The sequence below is a fragment of the Aethalodelphis obliquidens genome, unplaced genomic scaffold (assembly GCF_003676395.1).
Source record: "Aethalodelphis obliquidens isolate GAN/ISIS:26980383/991018 unplaced genomic scaffold, ASM367639v1 scaffold11, whole genome shotgun sequence".
In the NCBI taxonomy this organism is placed as follows: domain Eukaryota; kingdom Metazoa; phylum Chordata; class Mammalia; order Artiodactyla; family Delphinidae; genus Aethalodelphis; species Aethalodelphis obliquidens.
Genome location: NW_020837955.1, coordinates 13,055,574 through 13,083,173, shown reverse-complemented (window position 1 = coordinate 13,083,173; position 27,600 = coordinate 13,055,574). Strand labels below are relative to the sequence as shown.

General features: G+C 40.6%; 1 protein-coding gene across 1 annotated transcript in view; it reads right to left on the bottom strand.

The window, feature by feature from the left end:
• Positions 1-27,600, bottom strand: part of PLCE1 (phospholipase C epsilon 1) — a 317,648-nt gene that overhangs the window by 261,982 nt on the left and 28,066 nt on the right. Inside the window, exon 2 of the mRNA XM_027112091.1 lies at positions 13,746-15,302. Within this exon, the coding sequence (XP_026967892.1) occupies positions 13,746-14,951 (1,206 nt within the window). The 5' untranslated portion in view covers positions 14,952-15,302. The remainder of the gene's footprint in view (positions 1-13,745; positions 15,303-27,600) is intronic.

Genomic DNA, 27,600 nt, shown 5'->3' with positions numbered 1-27,600 from the left:
TAAGGTAGATAGCTAATGGGAAGCAGCTGCATGGCACAGGGATATCGACTCGGTGCTTTGTGACCGCCTGGAGGGGTGGGATAGGGAGGGTGGGAGGGAGGGAGATGCAAGAGGGAAGAGATATGGGAACATATGTATATGTATAACTGATTCACTTTGTTATAAAGCAGAAACTAACACACCACTGTAAAGCAATTATACCCCAATAAAGATGTTAAAAAAAAAAAAGAACATTATCATTAACATATGTTATCATTTAAGATATAACGACTTATTAATTTTTACAATCCAAAGAAGTAGGTCAAACTATTATCCCCACTTTAGAGATGAGGGAACAGAGGCACAGAGAGGTTAAGTAACTTTCATTAGGTCACAGAGCTAGTAAGTATAGAGTCAGAATTTTAACCCAGGCACTCTAGCTCCTGAGCTCACTTAACCACTGTGGAGGCTTAAGCCTTCAGTAACTTAACTGACATAATACAGTCAATTCAGCCCCATACCTATGGGTCAGAAATAGTGTTTGGCTTCTGATACAGGGGAGAAGAGTTGGCTTGAGAGCCTGGCTTTGAAATCGATGCCTGACCAGACCTGGGCAAGGCCTCTGCCTTTCTTTGAGCCTCAGTTTCCTTTTCTGTAAAATGAAAGGTTGGACTTGATGGTCTCCACGGCCCTTCCAGTGCTAACGTTTTATGAGTCTGGGATTCCTGGCTGGATTCCTTGCAGCTCAGGCCATACTAGCTCTTCCTGGGCCAGGTCTGGCCCCTCCCACTGGGCTCAGTGTCTCACAGTTGGCGCTGCTTCCCATAAATAAGAGAAAAAGAACAAGGGGGAAATATCCTCCTGAGAGACTGGGAGGGATCCCACGGCTGTTCTGGATGCTTTGAAGAACTTACAGTCATTAACCAGAGAGAGCTACCTGCCAAGTGAAGGATGGAAAGAACTGGACTAAGGGGAGAAATGAACTCACAAAACTTGGCTACATTCAAACTAAAAGGGCATCTCTGAATACTTAAAGCACTGACAATGTTATTGCAACAAGATGAGCCAGTTTCTTAAAGAACTGAAGACAGAATAAGCCGTGAAACCTGGAATAGACCAGAGAACACAGGAAAAACCTGATGAACTATGCACCAACCAAAGTTGTTTACAATCTGGGAAAATGGTGCAATAAATGAAAGATAGCACAGACATATTGGCCTCTACCATTCCACCATAAACTCTTCTAGGCCAGGTGCTGTACCAGGAATCTATGCATCCCAGGAACCCTAAAGGCATTAGGTTCAGAATCAGCTGACATTAACAGACCACCTACTATGTGACAGGCTGTTTCACACATTTTTATCCTATTTTGGAGATGAGAACACAGTCTTTAGAGATCCAGTTTCTAGTTCTGTGTCTTCCACCATTAGCTATGTGAACCTGGTTAAATAGCTTCACCTGTCTAGGGGCTTGGCTATTTTATCTATAAAATGAGGAGCTGAATAAAGTTATAAAAGGTGGGCCTTGGGCTTCCCTGGTGGCACAGTGGTTGAGAGTCCACCTGCCGATGCAGGGGACACGGGTTCGTGCCCCGGTCCGGGAAGATACCACATGCCGCGGAGCGGCTGGGCCCGTGAGCCATGGCCACTGAGCCTGTGCGTCCGGAGCCTGTGCTCCGCAACAGGAGAGGCCACAACAGTGAGAGGCCCGTGTACGGCAAAAAAAAAAAAAAAAAAAAAAAAGATGGGCCTTCCAGCTCAAGAATTCTGTAGTTCATAAAGTTACCAAATACTTATTTTATATTCACCTAGAAAAGCATTCATACTGGACCAATTTAATTTGTTTATATTTCAGACCATTGGAACTCAACCGATTGCACCATGCTGAGCACATAATGTATGAATCTAAGAGAAAAAACAATTGTTTGGGCTTCAGTAGCTCTTCTGATTCTCTTCCACATGGTACTACCCAGGATCATCACATATGGTTGAGAGTGTTGCACCCTGTATAAGGGCACCTGGCCAAGAGGGATGAAGAAGATGGGGCCAAATTTCAATCTGCCCTCTGGCATGAGCTTTGTGCTCATGAGGCTGAGTCCAAACCAAAGGTGCGTTATGGGTTTGTGGACGCCTCTGAACTATCCATCAATGCTGAAGGGAGGCTGTGAGCCAGACTGTGAAACAATGGCCAAGTTTGTATTGAAGTTGTTTTATATGCAGGACTTGTAATTTTACCTTTGCTCAAAACATTGTCAGACACCTCGTTTCACCTCTGGTCAGTTTATAAGACCCTCAATAAAACCAATCCTATCTTTCATAGTCACACATCAATACTGACCCAAACCACCATTAACCAGGATGCTTGAATGGACTGTTTTGAAAATTTCAATCCAAGCTCAAAGGATTAAGACATTTTGCATAATGGCAGCATGAACGGAAAACAGAGAGAGCCTTTTGAGATGATTCCTTAGAAAAAGAAAACCCTTATTTAGCTGCACATGTCCTGGTGTTTAAAATAAATCTATTTAATTACCTCACACTTACAAATCATGGCAACTACCAAATACTTGCCAAAATACAGAAAAACAAAAACTTTGGGAAAAATACTTGCTGGATCCCCATTTGGGGTTTCTAATGTGTTATCTTTACATGTGGACAATTCTTCGCCGCCATTATCAAGTCATTCATTTTGAGGCTCCTGATTTTTCTAGCAACAAATTAGATTTGCACTAGTTCACTCACAATGCTTTTCCTTTAAGTTGTGATCCATAACTACCAAGTCTAATCATTCTGGATTTCCTGGGTCAGTCTCAATTTCAAATATTCTGCCCTTCTCTCCTCTCGATAAAAAGTTCCCAGCTTTTTATTTGGAAAATATGGTTGCTACAATAATGGCATTACCCTCACAAAATATCAGTCATGCCAGTCCCACCATCATCACGGTGCCCATATTTGGTTTGTGGCCATCAGAAGAAGAACTGGCTGGTCCATCCAGGGCCTGAGACCATTTTCATGGCCTAATTGAAAAGAAAAATAATGCATTTGCTACGAAACAAGTTTTGGATTCACCGATTTAGAACTCAAATGAACTTTCCCCTTGTTCTGGAAGAGAGTCTTTCAAGGCTAAGAAATTACTATTTGATGGAAGGGTACACAATCTGGAAAAACTGAAGTCATGTGGCTTTCCCACTGCCAAACTCCTACATGCTGGCTCTCGAGACACATCCACACTCACTATTAAAGTTTCACCATTTATAATTTGGTGCTAAATCTTTCTGAAGCTAGGCTACTCAGCATGGTCTACTGAAAAAATTGATTCCTTATTCTATCAAAACATAGGGATAAGACCAAGTAGGTGTCGGTGATAAAAGTTACCCAGTCTCAAGTTGAAGATGACATTATTAAAACTAGGCTGGCACCATGAAAGGGAAACCAAAGGTCGGATTTCGGCAAGCAGGTTCCACACTCTATGCTTGCAGCATTTCTGAAAGGATACAGCTGATTCTGGTTTTGTTTTGCTGCGTCTGCAGTAGTTTTTGAGTCCCTTTTTCTCCAGGTACCTCACTCTGAATCCTCAGAGCATGGAGTAATAAAAGTTGTAACTGGGGGGAGATTTCATAACGTTGGCCAAGCACTTCAATACACAACCAACTCATTTTTTTTCTCCAGCCCCACAACCTCGTGAAGTAGGTGAAAACTTCATTTTAATGGTGTGATTATGGAAAGAAATGTTACTGAGTAATGTTTTTCATACGCAGGTCAGTTGCTCAGAATCTTTGAAGGGTCAGAGAAAACTTGAAATTAAAATGGAAAAATACTGAATTATGTTCCCACTAGTTTTGGTTATTTCAGTGTGATCATGAATAAGCTATAGATTCTGAGTCAGATGTGTGCAGTTTGCTTTGGACTTTGTTCTTGCTTACTTACTTATAAAACTTTTAAAATGTCCTTCTAAATTACAGCAATTCAGTAAAAAATTCAAACCTTCGGGCTTGGTTTCTTCCCCCTTGCAGGCTGAGTCATAAAAAATAAATCTTAGCCATTTCAATAGCCAACACGCCCCTCACATTAAGAATTGGTATTGTTCCCCACATCTCCCATTTCATCCAAAGGTCACACCCAACTCATATTTGAAGAAAGAAACAGCTCAAGGATTCATCCAGCTCAACATTTGCACATTTAATAAGAAAGCAGAACCTCTGCCAAGTTACCGGGGTGAGTTACATCAGAATCTTCCAGGGAAACTTCTGAGGAGCTGTTATGAGCATGGGTTATGGAGGTAGGCAGACCTGGGTTCAAGTCCTGACACTGTGTGAGCTTGGTCCCATTACTTATCATGAGCATGAAATGAGGATGTTCATAATATCAGTCTCGTAGACAGTTGCTGTCTACGAGAGGGAAAAGAGCAAAGACATCTGGGAAGCCCAGGGCCTGGCACCCTGTGAGAGCCCACTAAGTGCTTGCTGATGTACTGCTCCAGGCATTTCAGTGCTTCGCCAGTGATGAAGGAGCATCTCTCCTCTGTCCTGCCATTACTCCAAGTGTTTGAGTGACAAGTTTCTCTCCAAATCAAACCTCCAGGAGGTAGTTCTGGGTGAGGCAGAACACTCACCCCAAAATCCATGGCTGGGACTTAAATCAGCAAGTCATAGCCTGCTGGGGTTTTTAACAGGAAACATTAAGTTAATATCTGCAAATCATATACACAGTGTCTGACACGAAGTAGGCAATGAGTCCATGCCTGCCCTCGATTTCCTTTATACCCAAAGGAATTAAAATCCCAGGTCCTAAAGTGACTTGCTTAAGGTCACACAACCAGTTAATAGTAGAGCTGGAACTGGTACTTAGGTCTTTTTTGGGGGTGGGAAGGTGCTACCTCAGGTCTATTATTGAGAGTATTAAGGGGTCAGATGGTTTGAAGGAACTGGCCAAACACCTCCCAAACGCCAACAATGATCTCCTCAACTAACAAACATGGCATGCTGTCCCCATCGCTTTACCACCAACATCATCCCTGACCGTGACTGAGAAACAGAAGCTAGATCCCCTCTGGTCCATGACGGAAATCTGCCTGTACGGACTGGGGGTTCTGAAGGGCAGGGACAGAGCTCCTGGGTCTTGACAGGAGGGGGCTTTCTTTCCTCCCTGGCCCATTGCGGATAACAGCAGAATCAGGTGTTCCCTTATAAACACAAAACATTTGGAAACTTTCTCAAAGGTCTTTACAGCCAGTTGAAATGGTGGGCCAGGAACAAGGAGGTCCAAACATGTCCCTTCTTTGTCTTTTTGGCAAAATCTGTGGAGGTGACAAGCATGGATCTCTGGGTTCACAGGACTGAAAAAGATCCTTTTGAATATCAATGGAAAATTCTGATTCTGTCCTAGGCACTGCACTAAGGAACTGGTTCCAAGCTCTGAGGGTCAGGGGAAGGATAGCTAACAAGCTTGCACTGGGTCTGGGGAAGGAGAGAAGACACCGTAAGTGGGTGGAAACCGCCTTTATTCATTTATAATTCAGGGAGTCATTCAAGAAATACGTATTGAGTACTGACTGTCAGAGAAACTCTTTACTGGGATCCGTGGTAGGGGGAGGGGACTGGTAGTAAAGACCATGGAGAGAATGTGAAATCTAAGCTCAGGAAGGAAGGATGGGTAGGAATTCGCCAGGTAGAAAGGGGTGTTCTAAGCCAGGGGAAGGCAAACTTGCTGTAGAGGACCAGATCATAAATATTTTAGTCTTTGCAGGCCATACAGTCTGGATTGCAGCTACTCAACTCTGCTGTTACAGGGAGAAATCAGCTGTAAACAACACATAAAGGAACAGGTGTGACTGTGTTCCAATAACTTTCATTGGTGAGGAGTAAAATTTGAATTTCCTATAACTTGCACATGTTATGAAATATTATTATTCTTGTGATTTTTTTGAACCCTTTAAAAATGAGGAACCAGGGCTTCCCTGGTGGCACAGTGGTTGAGAGTCCGCCTGCCGATGCAGGGGACATGGGTTTGTGCCCCGGTCCGGGAAGATCCCACTTGCCGCAGAGTGGCTGGGCCCGTGAGCCATGGCCGCTGAGCCTGTGCGTCCGGAGCCTGTGCTCCGTAACGGGAGAGCTCACAACAGCGAGAGGTCTGCGTACCGCAAGAAAAAATAAAATAAAATAAAATAAAAATAAAAATGAGGAACCATTCTTAACTTATATTTTAAGAATATCTGTATTAAGGTATATGGGTGTTTAGTCAAGGCCATTCCTGAACTAGAAAGATAATATGCATTTCTAAAGCAAAGATACTCTTAGACCCTCATACCCAGGGCTGGAACTAGGGTGAGACAAGTAAGCTGCCTAGGGCTCAAAATTTAAGGAGGCGCTCACTAATAAGTACAGGGTTGGCACTTACAAGACCCTGCCTCCTTAAATTTTGCACCCTAGGCACCTGCTTGTCTCAGCCCAGGCCTGGCCCTGCTGCACCTGTGCATGATGGAGCATGTTACTATGAAGTGGTGACATCCTCCTCAATGCCTCCCTGTGATGCACAAGTTTGCAGGAGACAATCTGGTTCCCAGCCACTGCTCTGTGGAGCAGAATTTGGATAATTAGAAAAATGACCTATATGCATGATAAAAAGCTTGGGCAGAAGAGGAAGGAGAAACTAAGCAGACTGGAGTTTGGAGAGAATTGTGGGGAGAAGGAAGATAGAAAGTTTTACTTGAAAGTTGTTGCTGGTCGGGTAGTGTAAGAAAGACTAAGAAGGAGATCAATATCCAAAGGAAAGGTTTAACAAGATTCACTGTGCATTAAAATTGGAAGCCTTCTTTGCTGCCCTCTTGACTTCCATTCATTATATCTATACCTATACATGTATCTAGCTATATATTGCAAATCACAATCTGATAATGGACTTATATCCAAAATACGTAAAGAATTCAATAATTAAAAAAATATTTTTTTAAATGGGCACAGGATTTGAATAGGCATTTCTCCAAAGATGCATACATGGTCAACAAGCACATGAAAAGATGTTCAACATCACTGGCCATCAGGAAAATGCAAATCAAAACCCCAATGAGATATCATTTCATACCCCCTAGGATGGCTATAAGCAAAAAGATGGACACTAAGAAATGTTGGTCAGAACGTGGAGGAATTAGAACGCTTGCACATTGCTGGTGGGAATGTAAAAAGCTGCAGCTGCTTTGGAAAAAGGTCTGGCAGTTCCTCAAAAAGCTAAGCACAATTATATGACCCAGCAATTCCACTCCTAGGTATATACTCAAGAAAATATATGTCTACACAAAAACCTATACACGAAAGTTCACAGCCAAAAAGCAGAAAAAAAAACAATGTCCAGCAACTGATGAATGGATAAAGAAAATGTGGTATATTCATACAATGGAATATCATTCAGCAGAAAAAACTCACATAGTACTAATACATGCTATGAACTTGGAACCCTGAAAATATTATGCTCAGTGAAAGAAGCCAGTCACAAAAGACTACATACTATATGAGTCCATTCATATGAAAGTCCAGAATAGGGAAATCTATAGACACGGAAAGTAGATTAGTGGATGCTTAGGGCTGGGGGAGGGGGGAAGGGGTGGAGAGAATGGAGGGTGATAGCTAAAGGGTACGGGGTTTTTTCTGAGGTGATAAAAATGTTCTAAAATTGTGGAGATGATTGCATACATATGTGAATATACCCCAAACCACTGCATTATATACTTTAAATAGGTAAACTGTATGCTATGTGAATTGTATCTCAATAAAGCCATTTTAAAAAGGAAAAGAAAATCAAAGCATTTCTCCTTCCCTCCAAGGAGGTCTATTGGGTTTCAACGTATGGGCTCTCCTTGAAGATCATTGTGTCCTTGTGTTGCTGAAGGCAGAGGTGGTTTTCTGCTGAGTTCTTTCTGGGGATTTGAGGGGTGATGGCCTAAATGAGAGGGAAGGGGTTGGGGTTCAAGGGCTGAGTGTTGGGGTTAGGGATTTGGATAACTGAGCTCTGTTAAGACGCTTGTTTAATCTGAGGCTCTGAATGTATCCAGGCCCGCTGCTGCAACAAAAAACTACTGCATGGGGCTCTTCGGGGTCAGAAAATGACCCTAGCACCATTGTCCGAGAAGAGGTTTTCAGGGAAGATCCTGCCTGAGCCATGAGTTAGTCTAGTCGTGGAGGGTCGGGGACGGTCACCACCCCCTCCCCCCACTGCCAAAAATGCCTCAATCCTTGAGTGTTGAATCCGCATCACTCCAGGAGGCCTATAAGCCCTAAGGGGACTGCTGTACTTGAGTCAGCACCCGGGGGAGGTAGGGAGGGGCGGTGGTGGGAGGGAAGAGGGCCACTTCATCACTCATGACTGTGGGAAACTCATTCTATGGGCAGCCTGAGTTCCTCCTGTGTAAAAAATGCACAGTGTGGGTTAGATCAGGCCTCCATCTGATGCTCTTATCTTTGCCCACGGGTTCTGATTCTTTTCAGGCCACATTTTAACCACAGCCCATTTCCAGGGATGGGGCAGGCCTCTCCAGCTGCTAATTCTCATTATGCAGGACATCTGGGGAAAAGGAAGAAAACGAAAAACATCCTAATCTGATTGTGTCGCAAAGCTAACATAAGAATAACAGTTTATAGCAAAACTTAAAAAAAAAAAAAAAAAAAGAGTAACAGTGGCCATGAATACATTCACCTTAAACTACAGCCCAGGGTCAGTGTTTTTCATTCCTTTTTTTTTTTTTCTCTTTTGTTGCCAAATCCTAGCCAAAGAGCTGGTGTAACTACCGAGATGTGGAAGTAAATTCATTCTAAACTGCCCCAATGCAGCTAATAAGTGAAAGCTGTCCTATTGACAGCCCATCACATTTTCCACTGATGCACTAGATGTGACTAAACTGCACAGGGGCTGGCGGGGAACTGGATTCCCTTTCACTGTGCTCAGCAGGAAGGGGCCAGCATCGTCCTATACCCATGTCATGACCCTGACATAACCCTTAGTAATGGAAGAGGAGGCCTGGCATATCCCCAAGCACAGGCTTTCAGCTTACCTGGGCACCCTGTGAAATTTTAATTATTTCAAGGTCCAAACTGTACCCAAGTTGCAGGGAGACCAAATTTCCAGATAAGAAAACAAGACATGTTGCTATTTCAACTGCCATCTATTACAACACTGGACAGCAGGGCTCAATGGATATTTGATCATCCATAACAGTTACAACTTAGAAGATGAATTTATTATCGGTTGGTCCCTTTACACATAATAGAGAAAATAAAGAATCCAGGACATATGTGCTGACAAAGGCATTTATGTTAAACACTCGAATATTTTTCACTGCCTCTTAAGTTTAATTTTCTCTGCTATAGAATAGAATAAAATGTGAAGGAGAAAGATACATTTTAGAAGGCAGAAAGCAGAACAGGGAATAGCAACATAGAAGCTGGTTTTTAATTTAGTTTTCCTAGTCTGATTTCTAAAAAGTAAAACTTCATTTTTTTCTATTTTGTTGTATATATTCTTTCACGGTAAATCCTCTTGTGGATCAAGGCAGGGAAACAAATGAAGCAATAAAACAGGACCTGGTGGGCTGTCTGCCCTGCCACCTTCACATTCTCCATGTTCCATCATTCAGTGCACGGAGAACTAGGTTACATGAGTGATTCCAGCAGAGGCAGGATCCTCCTGTACTTCATATTCAGAATAACTCTAGGTACTTAAACTCCCCAAAATTCGGGCAAGGGGAGAATTTTTTTTTAAAGGAAAAGCACCTTTAACCAACATTTAACCTGGAGACTTTAGCCACTTGCCAAAATATGCCGTCTTGTTGAGCCAATAAATTGAAAGCAGGCAAGGGGGGTTGTAACTGAATAAGGGGTAGGTTTTAATTTTTTACAGGCAGGAGGAGGAGGATACCAATATGGTTAGTCAGTCAGCAAGCATTAATCCTCATTAATGTCTCCCATTCAAATCCATTCTTCCCTGCACAGCTGTGCAAACATAAATTAATTGGGTCATCTTGACGAAGGCATACAAGAAAAAAATTTTTAATGTGAGGCAAAGGAACTAATTGGACAAATAACACATACTCTAAATGTGTGGGAGGGATTAAGCAAGCTACCACATCATAGATGGAAGGACATACCTTCAAATGCATACCACGGTAAACATCCCTGTGTGAGAAGGCACCAAAGAGTAGAAGGAGGTGGGGACAGTTCATGACAAAGCGCAAGATAACAGCCCCGGGCGAGAAGAGGGGCCAGGCACCGTGCAGAGGACTTTATGGTAGCATTTCATTTAATCCCCCAAGAACCATTATTCCCAGTTTACCTTTAAGGCAATTAGGGACAAGGAGGTTAAACAACTTGCCCAAGGTCACATGGCCAGTAGGTGTTGGAGTCAAAGTCACAATTTCAATTCAGGGCGACTGACTCCAGAGACCATGATTGTAAGCATGGCATTGTCCTGTTTTCTTAATACTTGGCATCGTGCTTGCACTATGGAGAGTATACAAAAGGTAGGGCCATTTCTTGACCTTAATAAACTTACAATCTGATTGGAGAGCTAGGACGGACACATGAAATAATCAAAGAACAGAAACAGGAGAATAACCTTGGGGGTCTGCAGTGTTTTTAGGTGGAGGATGGAATTTACAGGAGCAGGGGGAAAGGGGCTATAATTCATCTGTGCAACTTTTGAGAAGGATTTCCACCAGACTCAAACTAAAGAATGAGATGCAGAGACAATATGATACTTCAGAAAATACTGATTCATTCCTGCCATGTTTGAGTGTTCAAAAAAGGCTCTCCCTTTCAGAAATTACCCTTAAGAAAGGACAGGAGAATAAGCAACAATGTCATACTTGTATAGCACAGGGAACTATATTCAGTATCTTTAATGGAAAAGAATATGAAAAATAATATATATATATATATATATATATATATATATATAAAACAATCACTTTGCTGTGCACCAGAAACTAACACAACATTGTAAATTAACTACAAAAAAAAAGAAAGAACGAACAAACGAATGAACAGGAGAACAACTGGCCCATCCCCCAGCTTCATCTTTAGGGTTAATAAAAATGCCCACAGCCTCCAGGAAGCCCAGGCAGAGAGAAGGAGAGAGAAGTTCCTGAGGTTTACTCTGCAGGAGGTGTGGCAGGCTCTCCCAGCCTCCAGAGACTAAGAAGCAGGAAAAAGATGATTTGCATCATCTCTTTGGTTCTTTTCTTTGGAAATTACCCATCCCAAGGCCTCTGACAGACAGAAAGGGACAGGTTTGAGCTAGGGACCAGTGAACATACTCAGAAGAAGTGGCAGGGCTCCAGAAACTGGAGGAATGAATAAAGGCATGCCAAAAATTATTCTGAAATTGACATCAGATTCATGACCCTCATGACTGTATAAGTGTGTGGGGAACTCTGATAATGGTTTCAAGCCATCTACTTCCCTTTACTTTGCTGTATTTAAATTTCTGTTGTGTTCTTAATGTTCAATTTCAAATGTACATGGATTTTAAAATCAATGCATTTTTAAGTGGGTTGACATGTTGCCATCAGCAGCAGTTTCATGGTCAGCACTGGACAAGTCACCATAGTGCAGGCAGGACACACATGCCTGGAATGAGCTTTTTTCTCCTGTGTGGACAAAATTCTGTCAGAAGAGCTGGGGAGCATGTGGGTAGCTGACACCAACTCTTGACTCAGGTTTCATGAGGAACCAGATGAAGATTCAAAACCAAATCCCTTGACACTTGCCGGGTTGAACTGCCCATCAAATGTACAGAGAGAAGGGCCTGCAAGCTCTCACTTTTCAGGCAGGCTCCCAGGGCAGCCCTGACACTCCTGAGAACCAGAGCCGGGTCAGGGAATTTAGGGCAGAGCAAATATTCCCGAAATGTCCTGACCAAAAAGCAAAAAGCTCAGTTTAAGCTCCTGGTCAGTTGTTCTCAACTCCATAGAATCATAGAACCACCAGGGGAACTTAGAGAAATTATTCGTGCTGTGCCCTACCCCAGTGATTCTGATTCAGAGGGTCTGGGGTGGAGCTTGGACATTGATTCTAACACATAACCAGGGTCAGAGCCACCGTGTGGAACACGAGAAGTCTGAGATACTATGAGCATTAGTAAGTGGGGCTACTCAATCAACATACCGTGAAAAGAACAGAATTCTTTTGTTCCTTTGAAAACTTAATCTAAATTTTATATCTTTCTTGATCTCGAGAAACTAAGAGTGTGAGTTGCCTGGATTACAGGTCCTAGTTATACCACTTACTAGCTAAGTGACTGTGGGCAAGGTACAGAATTTCCTTGAGACTCCGTTTTCTTAGCAATACAATGGGGTTAATAATCAGACCATATCAGAAGGTAGTTGAGATGACTGCATGAAATCAAGTATGTAAGTTATTTGGCCCAATGCCTGGCACATGTAAAATGCACGATAAACATTAGCTCCCATGGTTGATGATGATTAAAATAAAAATATACTAGTCATATTTCAATAAAAGGGATGTTCTAGACCAGGTTTTATTTACTGGGCCAGGTTTTAAGGAACTGTGTAAAACTGAAATGCAAGAGTTATAGAAAGGGCGCTTCCATGAAGATCAGTTGAAGGAAGTAGGGCTATTTAGCCAGAGAAGGGAAAAACCGAGATGATACATGCTGCTGGCTTCCGATGCAAGGATCAGGTCCAAGAGTGGGCAGCTAATCGTGTGCATTTCTAAAGCAGGAATCTTAACTTAAACAGGGGGAACTGTGGATAGAACTCAGAGAGCCCAGAAAGTTGGATGAAAAAGAATTTTTTTATTAATCTCAAATAGAAATTTAGAATTTCCTTCAATTATGAATGTAAGCAACAAACTTCAGTAATACTGGCAGTACCTGTGATTTTTGTCACCAACAGAAACCACAGATATTTCCATATATTATAGTCACGGAAGAGACCTAAAATAGTATTTACAATTAGGGTGACCAACTGCCCTGGTTTGCCCAAGACTGAGTGGCTTCCCAGAACATGGGATTTGCAGTGTTAAAACTGGGAAAGCCCCAGGTAAACCATTCCCTACTAACATTCATCACTACTTTGAAACTATGATTGTTATCACATTGCTAGATGCCATTATTGCATTATGCCATTACGGTACTCTGCTATATTACAATTTCAAAATTATCTTGATAAACGTATATCCACATAATCTGTGTCTTTTATGATCCTTTGTACTTCGTTTGATGCATTTAAAAGTGCTCTTCTCAGTTTAAAGACTTTACCAAATTGCCAAAAGGGCCTATGGCATAAAAAGGGTGAAGGGGGAAGAAACTGGGAGCATTGGCTAGAAAACGGAGGAAAACAGATTTAAGTTCCTTTAGGCCTTGCAACCTAAGAGCAAACAATGAGCTACATGGTAGAAGAGGACAGAAGCATATATCTCCAAAGGACACAACTAGACAATCAGTTGAGGGAGCCCTTTTCCCACTCTCAGTTGTCTCCATCTTATAATCCTGTGTACAGTAACCAGGGGCTCTCCCTAATTTCTCCTATCCTGATGACATATGTATGTGTATTTTGTTACTTATATTGTTGTGGCATTAACACAATCTTGATAGCTATCAATTCCAGTATCTGTTAGGTCTACTAGTTTCCAAAAATTACAAATGCTTCCTCTAAGAGTCATTTGCCAGAGCTGAAAATTTCCCATGAATTAAGACAACGGAGATTTGGATTTTTAAAAACTCAACTTTAAAGAATTGATCAAAAGAAACTTTAACTCTTACCGGATACCACTGGGCTTCTGACGGACATTGGCCCCCATCTTGCCTCGTCACCACTGTTGACAGCCGTTCCATGACTCTCCCACAAGGCAGTAAGAGACCGTTTCTCTTCCGATCAACGTGACTCCAAGCCCCCAGCCCAATGTGACCGGAAGGCAGAGTTCTCACAATTGCCCTTGTCCCAGTGTATACAGATTTCTTTACTTCCCTGTCATTTTTACAAAATCTCCTCACTAGCCAAGTGGACCGCTCCTTCTTGCTTTTGAATAAATCTTCTTCTGCATCTTCACAATTATCAGGGAAGTCCTCAAAATGGCTCAGAAAGGTCTTGGCAGGTGGACTGTCCATAAAGTCCTCCCCGCAAAAGCTGTCACTTGAACATACTACATCGGCCTTCGGGCAAGAGCCTTCAAAGCACAAGTATTTGTCATTCAAGGGGTCACAAGGATCATACTGCAGCTGCCTATTCTTACTGTCACAGTTACTTGCCAATTCCATCAGTTTACAAGTATACGCCATGTAATTGTTCTTTTGTTCCCCACCAACAGCAGGTAGTACACAGTTTCCACAATCATCCAAAATCAAGTTATCCGACAGGGGACAGAAAGTGTCTGACATTCTTCTGTCAACTTCATACTGAAAGTGAAATACCGCCATGTTGCTGTCAGGGTGTGCCCTGCCCGTCTCTAAGATGGCTGATTGAGCTCCTAATGGACTAATAATGCCCGCGGGAGGTCCGTCTATTTCCAGTTGAATTCCAGGGAACACCTTTCTTTCCAGTGAAGAAGGGATTCCAGTTTCCAAACACAGGCCTTCCTCTGTGGTAGAATCACACGTTTCATAAAACTGGCTCTGAGGAAGGCCACACTGATGGTTTTTCAGTATGTTGTTGCAGTTAACGTTAAGGTTTTTCACAGAGTCTGGTATGCTTTTCTCCCAGCACTCTTCATTACTGTTCTCATCACTCGTTATTTTCTCCCTTGCTACTGAGAGAATCTGGGGCAAGTTGCTTCCAGAAGATTCTTCTGTAAGTTTGGTCAGTTGTGAGATGGTATGAGAAGTCTCCCCGCTCTGCCCGACAGGATGCGTCTTTGGAACACTGATGTCGGAGACCTTATCGTTACTTTCATCTACAGCCGACTGAGCAGATATCACTTTTCGCTGAGTCACAGGTCTGAGGACAGAAGCTGCCATTTCTTCAGAAGTCATCGTGACCAATGAGCAGGCTTTAGCTACCGCTGTTTCTCCCCGTTTGTGATCATGTCAAAATGTTAATAAAACTATGGGTTATTAAAATAATCTCAGGTGTATAAGCCCTCTGAGAAACAAAGTGACAATTCCTTCATTTAGGTGCATTAAGAGCCACATAAATTTCCCCAGTTATCACTTCCTACCATGTGCAGTATGCTCTTCGAGATCAAGGTTTTAAGGCGGTAGATCAATTTTCTTTCTTTGGTCATTTGAAGCAATTCTTTCGAAGACTTTTATTCGACATTGCATTCTGTAACCTCTGATTCATCACTGGCTTACAATGATTTAAAAATCCAGTTCGAATGTATCCTGTGAGAAAAAGGGATAATGTCAAACACTGTGGCACTAAACAGATTTTCAAACATGAACTCATAATTCTAAGCTAAGGCAAACTACGAATCCATTTTGAGTAAGGAGTTTTGCAATCAGAAGTTGGTATCATTTTTCTGATTCAGTATTTCAGAACTTCTGTTTCCAGTCAGAATGGAGTAACAGAGACCAGATTTATCTTCCTTCCTTAAACAACTGAAAAAAAAATCAGAAAAAAATAATGAAATAATGGTTTTCAGATATTGAACAACAGGCAACATAGAACAATGATCCCTGAAAGAAGAAAAAAACAAATAAGGTGAGCTCTATAAATGCCCGAGCTTATAGCTTAAGAGTTTTTAGGCTACCGGGGAGGGAGGTGGGACCCAGATGAAACCCAACAGTGTGTCTAATTTAAAGAGAAGTAGTTGAGAATTCAAAGAGGCCAAAGAAGTTAGAGAAAGAAGACACATGAAGTAGAGAGGAGCAAAGATAAGGATGATAGCAGGCTTCTCATAGAAACAATGCAAGCCAGAAGACAGTGGAGTAAACCTTTAAAGTACTGGGAGAAAAAAAAAAAAAAATATATATATATATATATATATATATATATATATACTGCCTACTTAGACTTCTATACTCAGCAAAAATCTTTTGAAAACAAAAATGAAATAAGGACTTTTTAGACATATAACGCTGGAAGAATTCATCACTAGCAAACTTACATATAAGAAGTGGTAACAGAAGTCCTTTAGGCAGAAGGAAAATGATACCTGATAGAAATCTGAATCTATAAAAAGAAATAAAGAGTATGAAAAATGTTAAATATGTGGATAAATACAATTTTTTCTTACTTTTTAAATAACTTAAGATAACTGACCATTTAAAGCAAAAATAGTAACAAGGTTTTGTGGAGTTACTAACAAATGCAGAAGTGAAATATATGACAATAATAGCACAAAGGTCAAGAGAGAGGAAATGGAAATATATTGTTATAAGATTATTTTCTACATGAATCGGGATAACATTACTTAAAGTCAGGTTGTCATAAGCTAAAGATGTATACTATAAGCCCCAGTGCAACCACTTTAAGAAAAAAAATATAGGAAATAAGTAAAGATATTAGAATCTTAAAATTTTTTTCAAATAATGAAAAAGAAGGCAGAAAAAAGGAAAAGGTGAACAAAGAACAGATGCAACAAATGGGAGACAAATGAAAGATTTAAACCTTTCAAAGAGCATCTTTGGGCAGTGTTTCTAATTTTTTCCCATAAAGTATATACATTTTTAACTCCCTCTGTTTCATCTGAATAAATTATTCAGTTGAATGTCAACTGACATAAACATTTTCAATTTGTGAAAGACATTATTTAAAAAAATAATTTAGCCTATTTTATTCTCCAAATTATTGAACCCTGCTCTCTGCTGGGAACCATGTAATGGGCTAGAAAGCCAGGACCTGCTTGCAAGTCTATTAAGGAGAGAGAATTGAACAGATTTCAGTCCAATGTGGCAAGTGCAATTATAAAGGATATTCAAGGCACTCTGGGCCCATAGGGTGCCCATCACAAGTATACTGTTCCTTTATAGGTAAAGCTGTTCTTCCCAAGGCAACTGATGGCATTCAGGCTCTGCTGTCAACAGCAGATTCGCCCTGTCTTTGCTCTTTGCTACACAGATGTCCCTCTTCTCCTTGCTTCCTCCTTTTCTGCTCTTCCCTTCTTCTCTTACATATATGTCTCCTCAAGCAAGGACAGTCACAAACTCTCACCTGCTTTCAGCACATGCAGGTCTTCACAACTACCCTGAAGATCAGAGGACACCCTATCGATCATATACATCACAAGGAACAAACCAACCCACCCAGAGCAGCAACGTCCTAATACAACATCCTAACCCTTTCCACCTTTTGTGTCTTCCTTCCAACTTGGTTTCTTTTTTATTTTCTTTGGAAAATGCCTCTCTTATTTTTGTAGATATATGCTCAGTATAAAACAATTCAAACGATGCAGAAAAACACACACATTTTTTTTTTACCTTAACACAAATTCCACCACCCAGAGATAACCATGATTAATACTATGAGGAACCTCCTTCCAGAATGCTCCCTATGTATTAACATACAGAGGTATAAGTATATAATTACACAAATACCAGATCATACTGTACATGCTGTTTTATACCTGCTTTTAAAAATTCAAAACATGAACAACTTTTCATGTCAAGAACTATACTGAATACTTTAATGGCTTACGGCACCAGCTTTCAATATCTTTGCTCCATTTTTTAGAGGAATGTAATTTTTCAAGCCAAAGCCTTCAGATTGACAGTTCATCCATCCTTTCTAACCCATGAGGAAGGTAATTCAAGGTAGGTGCTGCTTAAGTCCTGTTCTAAGCATTTTATAATTCTTATCTCATGTAATTCTCACTCAACTCTACCAGATAGTGTGATGGTTTTAAAATATGTCCACAAATTCTGTGATACTCTTCCTTTCAAAATGTGGAGACTGATTCCCCTTTCCTTGAATGTGGGCTCTACTTAGTGATGTCCTTCTAACACAGACAATGTCATGGAAGTAACAGTGTATGACTTCTGAGAATAGCTCATAAAAGTCATCGGAGTTCCTTCTTGGCTCTTCCTCTCTTGCTTTCTCTGGGGGATATCAGCTACCATGTCATAAGGAGAGTTCCCTGTGGCAAGAACTGAAGCCTCCTGCCAACGGCTACTTGAGTGAGCCACCTTGGAAAGTGATCCTCCAACCTCAGTCAAGGCTCCACATGAAGGCAGCCTTACTCGACTTCTTGACTGTAACCTCATCAGTGACCCAGAGCCAGAAGCACTCACCTGAGCCCTTTCCAAATTCCTGACCCACAGAAACTGTGAGATAATAAATGTTCATTGTTTTGAGGCATTAAGTTTTGGGGATAATTCGTTGCACAGCAATAAGTAACTAATATAGATGAGTTCCATCATTATCCACGTGTGAGAGATTAAAAACCCAAGCAGAGAAAAGCTAAGTCACTTGCCAAAGATCACACGGCTGGAAAATGGTGAAGTCAGGATTCAAATCCAAGAAGCCTGACTCTAGAACCTATGCTCGCTCTTCTCCATAGTTATGCTGCTTTCTTTGCTATCTAGTCTAAAACCCCACAGGTTTGAATTTCTGATGTCCCCTGGCTACAGAGATCGATGGCTCCTGGGAGAATCCTCTTTTATTTGCGTTTGTCTCTGGAAGAGGCTGAGGTTTCTGTTTTGCCTCCAGGTGTAACCAGGACTGAGCAACATCCCAGGAAAATGACTCCCTGGAGCACTGACTTGGCTCCAGCTCACGTCATTCCTTTATTCGACAAATATTTATTGAGTACAAAATTAAACGAGGCAAGGATGTGCCCCTGATTTCCTTACAAGTTAATGCTTCATCGGTTAAGATACAGTGCAAATAAGGTGATGATGATCTGGGTTAACACAGAGGAAGAGCATCTAAATCAGATGGTGGGCACAAGGTGGGAGTGACTGCAGGAAGTATTTCTTGGAAAAGATGATGACCGAGCTGAGGTATGAAAGACAAAACGGAGTTAGCTAGAAAAGAGGTGTACGGACTTTTACGAGAAGAGCAATTGTGGACTCTCCTAGAGAGAAACAGAAAGACACTGCCGCCTGGCAATTCCGGCAAATATTTTAACCACTTTGCAGTTTGATTTCCTCTCCTGTAAAATTGAAATAAAATCACCTACTCCATAAAACTGTGAAGGAAATGTTCTGAAAACCAAAAGTTCAGTGCAAATGTTTGTTATTCTATGCCTTGTAAATGTCTTGATGAGAGAAGATGACCAGAGTTTAGCAACTCTGTTGTATTTGTGACATGGTGTTGAATTACTTTTGCCAGATTCACACATTCCACTCCTCAGGTCCAGTCAAATTTGAATTTCTATTCTATAACTGGGATTGACTCCCTGAATCTCAAGCTGCATGACCACAGCTGGTTATATGATCAATCTCGAACTGCCCTTACCACATCTATAACATTGGAGTGAAACATACATGTTGCAAATGTCAGCAGTGCCTGGCCCATCAGTAAATGTTAATTTTCTACCTATCTCCTCTAGGTTGTCTTTGAGGGAAGTTGGGTTTGGTTAGAGTTATAGTTAGCATTAGACTGTTAACTGAAGAAAAGCTGAAGCCCGAATGAAGATCAGAGTCTAACAGATTTGAAAAAGAAAGGGATGGAAAAAAGGATTCTTCATTTCTTAATGTGCACTGGTATGTGGGGAAGATTGGAGAAGGGCCAGCCTGGGAGAGGTCAAACAATATGTGAGTTAAGAATATGGCAGAACAAGAGAAGACTTGTCAAGGTAGCGTTTCCAAGCTAGAGATGAATTGGGATAGATAATGTGTCAAGGGAAATGACTGGCCAGGAAGTAAAGTTATGGAGACGCAGGGGGTGCTAGAAATCCTAGCCAATCCTAGCTAGAAATTCTAGCCAAATCTTGTAGTAAGACAAGAAAAAGAAATGAAAGGTATAAGAAGAATCAGGAGTGTCACAGAGTAAGTTTTCAGCTTCAGAGTAGGGGAATATCAGTCATAAATAACCTTGTTGGTAAGTTTCCATGGGCTAAATCAGGGGGCTAGCAAACTATAGCACCAGGCCAAAATCTGGCCTGCTATCTGTTTTTGTAAACAAAATTTTATAGGGACACAGTCATGGCCATTCATTTATATAATGTCCACGGCTACTTTCACATTACAGTGGTAGAGTTGAGAAATTGTGACAGAGACCATGTGACCTGCAAAGCCAGAAATATTTACCATCTAGCCCTTTACAGAAAAAGTTTGTCAAACTACACACTAAATAAATGAGTTAACAAAATGCCTGTTTAGAGCCAGAAAACTAAGCGTGAGGCTTATTAGCCATTTTCATGTATTTGAAGAACTGAGATGAGGAAAAAGGCTTGTTTCATAGTTTCAAAAGGTAAGATCAGGGCCAAAACAAATGAATTATTGGGGAGGCATGCTTTGGCTTAGTTTGATAAATAATTCCCTAACTTTTAGAGCTGTTCCACAAAGGACAGGCTATCTTGGACAGCAGTCTTCTCCTCATTGTTGATAGAAAGATTTAAACAGGAGAGGTATGATGTCCAGCATAGTAGGTATTCAATGTCTGTTGAACAAATAATAGAGTGAATGAATGACTGCCTATAATGTTTAATTATAAAAACAATGGCTAATACTTATTACGCATGTATTGTATGTCAGGCATGTTCTAAGCACAGTGTACGTATTATCTCATTTCATCTTCATCTTTTTTTTTTTTTTAACATCTTTATTGGGGTATAATTGCTTTACAATGGTGTGTTAGTTTCTGCTTTATAACAAAGTGAATCAGTCATACATAAACATATGTTCCCATATGTCTTCCCTCTTGCGTCTCCCTCCCTCCCACCCTCCCTATCCCACCCCTCCAGGCTGTCACAAAGCACCGAGCCAATATCCCTGTGCCATGCGGCTGCTTCCCACTAGCTATCTACCTTACTACGTTTGTTAGTGTGTATATGCCCATGACTCTCTCTCGCCCTGTCACAGCTCACCCTTCCCCCTCCCCATAAACTCAAGTCCGTTCTCTAGGAGGTCTGCGTCTTTATTCCTGCTTTACCCCTAAGTTCTTCATGACATTTTTTTTCTTAACATCTTCATCTTTTATCTCATAAAATTATCAGTAGGGTGACAGAGACTTGCTAATTGTCCCCCCAAATCTGTTCTCATTTTCCTCAATAATAGAACTTCTGAATTTTAGTGAAATTTAGTGGCCATCCCTTTATTAGCCTCCCCTACAGCTAGATGTAGTAATACAAGTAAGTTAGTGCTAATTAGATATAAGCAAAATGGTTTGCTACTTATGGACAGTGTCCTTGAAGGGAGAGAGTGTGCCCTTCTCTTCCTCCTCTTTCTCCCTTCTGCTGGCTGCAGGGAAGGCATGATGGCTGGAGCTAAAGCAGCCATATCAGACTGTGAGGTAAACATGAGAATAGATGCCTTGCATAGCAAAGAAACAAGATAGAAGCCACTGTGCCTGTTTCCTAGATTTGGAAGAGAGAAAAATAAAATGCTATCTTCTTTAAGCTACCACTATTTTAGGTTTTCTGTCACAGGCATCCAGATCTGTTCCTAACTAATAAAGGTGAGTACTATTGTCGTCCCCATTTTATGAATGAGGCTCAGAGTATTTGAGTCACTTATGTAAGAGTACAGAGGAGTGTAACAAGGAAGCTATATAGAAAATTCCTGCATTGGAGGGAAAGTTATAGTCCCTAATTCCTACTACATCTCCAAGTTTATGCTCTTAAACCAGACGGAATGCTTTGCGTCATACAAAATAGTAAAATTAGAAAAATATTAAATACAAGCATATTGTCTTTTCTAACTGTAGGTGTTGGAAGGAGGTGGAGTATGACAACAACAACAAAAACTAATCTACTAGACAACTGTCAATTATTTATTAAGCACCTGTTATATTCCACAGGGCTCAGAAAGCAAGATGGCCAAGGACCAGGGGATCAGTAAAGCTCTGATGGAGGGAGATTTGAGCTGGAACTTTACAAAGAGGTAGCAATTATTTTTATCCATATTCGGGTAGAATGAGCATTGTAAAGAAAGTTGAAGAAAATATAATGCATAACCGTGAATTCATCTGAAGCTCGTAGGAGAACATTTCAACTAATCAAAGAAACTGAAAATTGCTCAGTAATTTCACCATCATGGAAGAGAACCATCAAAGTTGGGTAACAGAATAGTTCTATTTGCATTTTAACTTACAGGATTTTATAGAGTCCCTTTGAGTATCATGTGTATGACAGACAAACAACCATGCCACAGTTATTTACTTACGCATGCTCTTCTCCAAAGTCCACTCAGCAAAGAGATTAAAGAAAATATTATGTCTGCACAACCCTTTCCTCCCTTTCTCCCAACCACAGGCACGTGGAGTGCACGGTTGTAGGTGTTTGCACACACCCACACCCAAACTGCATGATATGAGTCAGTCTTCACTCTTTCTTCTCCGGTGAATGTCTGCTGTTCCAGCCTCTCCTGACCTCCTTTCTCTGAACTATGATGACAGAAATTCCTTAAGTCACAAAGAAACAAAGATTTTAAAACACTCCCAAAAGGCACTGGTGTACCCATCTAGATCATTTTCCAAGACCCCAACGACTTAACCCTTTGTGACTTCTACTCTCTTTATTAGAAAAGTTTCAGAGTTTGATGCTAGACTTATGACCCAGAAAACTCAGAGAGACCTTAATCTTTCTACTCTGTGTACACTGGATATCAGGAGTTGATTTGATAGGTAGATGAGAAAGTTACACAAATAAATATTTTTGAATGAATACATTGATAGGTCTGCCGATACAGTAACATGGAGGATCACAAAAAAAGTTTGTCTATGCAGGTTAATTCTCAATTGTAAAACTCCCAAGGAAAGGAAATCCTCACTGCAAATACAGTCTCCAGTCAGCTTGCAAACTGCCCCTTCTCTCCCTATTGCTCTCCCAGAAATACGGGGATACAGACATTAGTAGAATGTAACTTTAAGCCAAGAGCGGAGGCAAATAGGATTATGGTGTTGACACTCACAGGACGTATGCACACAGAGATTCATGTTTTTGATAAGATGATGAGAAGAGAGAAAAGTGGGCAGTAGAAGATGGTATTTGACCCTCCATGATTTAGTCCCAATCAATTTTTTCCAGTTTCATCTCTGACCAATACCCTCAAGGAAAAGATATCCTGTCACACTGTTCTTTTTGCCCTTTATTGAACCAACCTAGCACTTGATGCCTCTTGCATTTCCCTTACTACTGTCTTCTAACTTAACTAAGACTCCATCACCCAGCTTAAACAGCATCTCCTCTCTATAGCCCTCTCTGATGCTCACTTGTCAGCATTAATTGCTCTCATCTGTGTTTCCCATAGTTCTTCCCACATCTCACCATAGCATGTCACAGTACACTATATTGTAGTTATTGATAATGTAGGACCCCTGCATGGACTGAGAGCTTTTTAAAAACAAAGACCTTGCATCTTCAAAGGACTTCCCTGGTGGTGCAGTGGTTAAGAATCCGCCTGCCAATGCAGGGGACACGGGTTCAATCCCAGGTTCAGGAAGATCCCACATGCCGCGGAACAACTAAGCCCGCGAGCCACAACTACTGAGCCCACGTGCTGCAACTACTGAAGCCTGCACACCTAGAGCCCGCTCACCGCGACGAAGAGTAGCCCCCGCTCTCCGCAACTAGTGCTCTCCGCGCACAGCAACAAAGTCCAATGCAGCCAAAAATAAATTTGAAAAATTAAAATAAAAAAAAGAATATCATCAATCTGCAAGGACTTTGTTTTGGATTGGTTTTAATAAATATATCAATTTGGAGAAAGATAACATCCTAACCATACTGAGGCTTCTAATCCATAAACGTGATGTAGCTAACTCGTACTAGTGCTTCTCTCTCCACATATATATGAATATATGTAGGTATATGTATACACACATCTCTGTATAGATATACATATCTTCTCTTTTTTGCTGTTTCATAACTATTTTATTGTGATTTAAGAGCTTTGCCCAAAACAATATCTGATTTCCTCAGAGAAAATATTTAAGTTGAAATACCTTTGTATTAAAACTAGATTAGATGTCATGGACATCTAATAGTATTTTAAAAATAAAATACTGGGAGCAAGATGTGCCTTAGAATTAAATTGGTTTTATTGTTTTTAAGTAGAATAATGCCTGCATGTTTACTGTTTTTATGAATGTGACATATTGTGTGATAGCTAGGCCTAGCAGCTCTCTCATGGTGAGTGATACTTATATAAGAGCAACCTAAAAAAAGAAAACTCTGTAGATCCTGGGGGAAAGAGGGACTCTTCTTGACTATTTTCTGCATGTCATAGATGGAAGAGCTGCTGCAGGGCCAGGCTGCTTTCACAGTGTGTGATTCACTTGCAGAACATCACACAGCTGAACTGTGTGTGCTCGCAGGAGGCAGAGGACAGCAGGTGTGTAAAGTGGCCATGCTGTGTAGAGGCAGGGCCAACCACACAGCCCTCTGGAGTCTCAGGGAAGAGCAAGCCATGCATGGCATTGTTGTCTGAATGTGAACTCTTAATAGATTATTAACATAAAGTATTTTCTTATAATCCTCAAGAATTTTTGGCTCATCTGGAACTTTCATGAAGGTTAGTGGAGGGCTACCAAGGCAGCTAGATCTGAGGAGCCACAATCCTGGACAGCAGGGAAGCCCAGAGAAGAAAATCTGACATTTGCTTCCACCTTGTCCTACAATGAATTTGCTGCTTTGAAAATGATGGTTGACTCTCTACAAAACAGAAACAGACTCACAGACGTGTGGTTGCCAAAGGGGAGGGGGGATGGGGGAGGGATGGACTGGGAGTTTGGGGTTAGTAGATGCCAACTATTACATATAGAATGGATAAACAACAAGGTCCTACTGTACAGCACAGAGAACTATATTCAATATCTTGGGATAAACCATAATGGAAAAGAACATAAAAAAGAATGTATATACGTGTATAACTGAGTCACTTTGTTGTGCAGCAGAAATTAACACAACATTGTAAATCAACTATATTTCAATAAAAAAAAAGTTAAAAAAATAACTAAAATGGAAAGTGATGGTTGAGAGGCTCAGACATAGATTATACAGATTAATATTTTGTATTCATCTATATAGAGGTCTTGCACATCTTTTGTTAAATTTGTTCCTATGTCGGTGCTGCTATTGTAAATGGAATTATTTTACATTTCATTTTCTAGTTGTTTGCTGCTAGAATGCAGAAATACAATTGATTATTGTGTGTAGACATTATAACTTATACCCTTGCTAAGGTCACTTATTACTTCTAGCAGATAATTTGTAGGTGACTTAGAATTTTCTGCAGGGACATCCATGTCATCTTCAAATAAAGAGTTTTGCTTCTTTCTTTCTAAAATGTATACATTTTGTTTCTTTTCTGCACTTGCTAGGATCTCCAATTCTGATGTTAATATAAGTACAAAGAGTGCATATCCTTCCCATGTTCTCAGTCCTAGAGAGTATTCTATACATGATTACTTAATAAGATGTTAGGTGTAGGTGTCTCATAAATGTCCTTTGTTAAACTGATCATGTTCCTTTGTATTCCTAGTTTGCTGGAAGTTTTATCACAAATGAGTTTTGCCCAATGCTTTTTCTGCATTTATTGAGATAACTATAATTTTTCTCCTCTAATAAGTTAACATGGTATAGGAATGCAAGAGGGGCTTCCCTGGTGGCGCAGTGGTTGAGAGTCCGCCTGCTGATGCAGGGGACACGGGTTCGTGCCCCGGTCCGGGAAGATCCCACATGCCGCGGAGCAGCTGGGCCCGTGAGCCATGGCTGCTGAGTCTACGCGTCCGGAGCCTGTCTCCGCAACGGGAGAGGCCACAACAGTGAGAGACCCCCATACCCCAAAAAAAAAAAAAAAAAAAAAGGAATGCAAGAGATTTCTGTGCATTTATTTTGTATCCTACTACTTTACCAAATTCATTGATTAGCTCTAGTAGTTTTCTGGTAGCATCTTTAGGATTCTCTATGTATAGTATCATGTCATCTGCAAACAGTGACTTCTTTTCCAATTTGGATTCCATTTCTTTCCTTTTCTTCTCTGACTGCCGTGGCTAAAACTTCCAAAACTATGTTGAATAACAGTGGTGAGAGTGGGCAACCTTGTCTTGTTCCTGATCTTAGAGGAAATGGTTTCAGTTTTTCACCATTGAGTATGATGTTGGCTGTGGGTTTGTCATATATGGCCTTTATTATGTTGAGGTAAGTTCCCTCTGTGCCCACTTTCTAGAGAGTTTTTATCATAAGTGGTTGTTGAATTTTGTCGAAAGCTTTTTCTGCGTCTGTTGAGATTATCATATGGTTTTTATCCTTCACTTTATTAATATGGTATATCACATTGATTGATTTGCATATATTGAAGAATCCTTGCATTCCTGGGATAAACCCCACTTTAAAGGATGTTCAACATCACTAATCATTAGAGAAATGCAAATCAAAACCACAGTGAGGCATCACCTCTCACCAGTCAGAATGGCCATCATCAAAAATTCTACAAACAATCAACGCCAGAGAGGGTGTGGAGAAAAGGGAATCCCCTTGCACTGTTGGTGGGAAAGTAAATTGATACAGCCACTATGGAGAACAGTATGGAGGTTCCTTAAAAAGTGAGAGAGTAGCATTGACATATATACACTACCAAATGTAAAATAGATAGCTAGTGGGAAGCAGCTGCATAGCACAGGGACATCAGCTCGGTGCTTTGTAACCACCTAGAGGGGTGGGATAGGGAGGGTGGGAGGGAGGCACAAGAGGGAGGGGATATGGGGATATATGTATACATATAGCTGATTCACTTTGTTATACAGCAGAAACTAACACAACACTGTAAAGCAATTATACTCCAATAAAGATGTAAAAAAAAAAAGTTAAAATGGTAAACTATACTAATTGATTTTCAAGTATTGAAAGAATTTTGCAAATTCATGGAAAATTAAAAAAACCTAGAGTAACCAAAATAATTTTTAAGGGGAGAACAAATTGGAGTACTTACACAACCTATTTTCAAGACTTCTACAAAGCTACAGTAAACTTGATGGTGTGCTGTCAGCATAAGGATAGAAATTTAGGTCAATGGAATAGAATAGAGTCTTGAAATATAACAACACATTTAGTCAATTGGCTTTTCAACAAAGGTGCAAAGGTAATTCAATGGGGAAAGGATAGTCAATAAATGGCCCTGGATCCAAATAGAAAAACAGTGAACATCAACCCCTACATCACAATACACAACAATTAATTCAGAATGATTTACAGTGCTAAACATAGAATCTAAAACTATAAAACTTCTAGAAGAAAACAGGAGAAATCTTCATGACCTTGGGATACAGAAACATTTCTTAGAACACAAAAAGCACTAACCATAAAAGGGAAAAAAAGGTAAAATGGACTTAATCAAAATTTAAAACTTCCACTCTTCAAAAAAAAAATACCATTAAGAAACAAAAAGGCAAGTCACAGATTGGGAGAAAATATTCACAATATATATATCCGAAAAGTTCTTGTATCCAGAATATATATTAAAAACTCAATAATAACCAGATAAGCCAATTTTTAAAAATGGACAAAAGACTTGAACAGACACTCCACCAGATAATATAACGGGAACAGCCTATTAACAAATTGTGACAGATCAACAA